Raw genomic sequence first — 2,069 nt, forward strand, 5'->3', positions numbered from 1 at the left:
TACGTTGATGAAAATATTATTCACGACTTGTGTTTCTGATGAGTCTGTTATATTGTCATTAACCTCATCTTTCTTTTTTGGTTTTAAGAGTTAAAATAAACTTAAAAACAATTTCTAAAATAATTTTTTTATTTCTTATTGTTATGTTTTATTAAAAAGCTTAGCTTTTAACTTGTCCCACGCACTATTCAATTTATCAATATCTCCATTAGACAATAGCCTTATTGAATACACTTCTCTACTAATTTCTTCTCTTGTTATTTTCGAGTCTTTGCAATTACGTAATGCCTCTGTTAAAATTTTATTTCCTCGTTTTAAAAATTCATCAGCAGACGTTTTAAGGTGATTAAACCTCTGTATTTCATCATTTATTCCTTCCTCAAAAACTGCAGTATGAGGTTGAATAATTTCTCCACAACATAAAATTTCTAACTCATCAATACCATTAGAAAAATGTTTTTCAACACGTTGACATACATAGTCTTTAGTCTCAAGTTCTTTTTTTTCAACAGTAAAATTTTCCACCATCTTAGTACCAAAAACATCACATAAAATTTCTTGTGGTTTAATTCCAATGGAATTACCCAATGAAGCGTAATAACAACCATTACTAAGAACGCTAAACATTCCAAGTTCTTTCATTTTATTGGATTTATCCTTATACTCACTATCAAATAATTTATAATCTCCCTTTTCAAGTTGTCCTATTTGAATCATGTCTTCGCTTGAACAATATTCGTTTGGGAATGGAATATCAGCATTTTCGTTATTATTCTTTCTTAAAATAAATCTTGATGGATAAATCATTTCTTGAATGGTGAATAAGTCATTAATATTATCACTTGCTTCAAACCCTTTTTTATTAGCATCAAATTTTCTTTGATAAAGGGACGTGGATAAAGAACATCCAATAGCAAACAGAGTTGAACCATAGTTAGTGTCATTAAATGTTAATGATTGTCCTTCTAACTCTTCAATCAAAAATTGATTTTTTATTTCAGAGTTGATATAAAAATTATCAATTTTTAAATTTGAGAGAGTAAATTCACGAGATCCAACACTTATTGTTTTTAATTTTTCGCTCATTCCTTGTGCTCTTTCTATTGTTTTTTTAACCATACTAGATATATCTTTACAAAGGTTATCAAAGTCATTCTTTAAATCGTCCCTACAAATTAGAATGTCATCTTGGTTGAAATTAGTAAAATGGACATCATTTACTTTTGGGTTACAATAACAGCTGAATGACTCTTTTATTAATTTACAATCTGTCTTCTCTATTGATTTCCATTTATCGAATGGAACTAATTCTGTACTATTTGTTAATTTTTTTCTTATTATTTGATATGTATCATTTAATCCTCCTTTACATCTTCCTTTAGCCAAGCAAATAGCATTTAAATTAGTTAGAAGAAAAACATAACATTCAGTTGAATTGAATCCAAAATCAATGAAACAAGTAGCTTTAACGCTAAAAATGTCTTTTGATTCATTTCCAATTCCATTTATTAAACACTTCAAATAAGCAGTAGAAGCAATAATAGAATTATAAGTAAGAACGCATTTTATTTTGTAATTTTTTGTTATAAAGGAACAAGCCTTTTCAATAAGAGAGTATAACGAATAATCTGTTCCATCAGGAATAGAAATAAGAAATCCATCAATATCGACTTGAAGTTCTGTCATTCTTGTTTGAATTGTTGTGATTAATTCATTCATCATAACGCACCATAACTCACTTGGACTTGGCATTGGATAGTTTGTGTCTTTTCTATGTAAGTGTTCTTTAAGAATATCTTCTGGTTGCATTAAGTTAAGACTATCTTCCTATTTAGTTATTATCATTGTTATTCATTTTTAATTTAAACCAACAAACCATTTTAAATGCATCATTAAGAAGTACATAACAAAATTTGCTAAAAGCAGCATAGAGATAAATATTTTCAAATAAACTTTTATAGGTTGATTCAAATGAGTAATATACTTGAGCTGCATAATCAGATAACTTAATAGAAACAATAGTTGAATTCATAATGATGTAATGAAATTATTAAGTTCTGATGTTTATT

General features: G+C 27.4%; 1 protein-coding gene across 1 annotated transcript; it reads right to left on the minus strand.

The window, feature by feature from the left end:
- Nucleotides 1–141: 141 nt before the first annotated feature.
- On the minus strand, nucleotides 142–1,809 carry ENU1_168640 (hypothetical protein; the record flags this gene model as incomplete). Its single annotated transcript, XM_008861078.1, has 1 exon — nucleotides 142–1,809. One exon carries the CDS (start codon nucleotides 1,807–1,809, stop codon nucleotides 142–144), a length of 1,668 nt encoding a protein of 555 aa, XP_008859300.1.
- Between the last annotated feature and the right edge of the window lie 260 nt (nucleotides 1,810–2,069).

This window comes from Entamoeba nuttalli (assembly GCF_000257125.1).
Source record: "Entamoeba nuttalli P19 unplaced genomic scaffold asmbl_7320, whole genome shotgun sequence".
In the NCBI taxonomy this organism is placed as follows: domain Eukaryota; phylum Evosea; order Mastigamoebida; family Endamoebidae; genus Entamoeba; species Entamoeba nuttalli.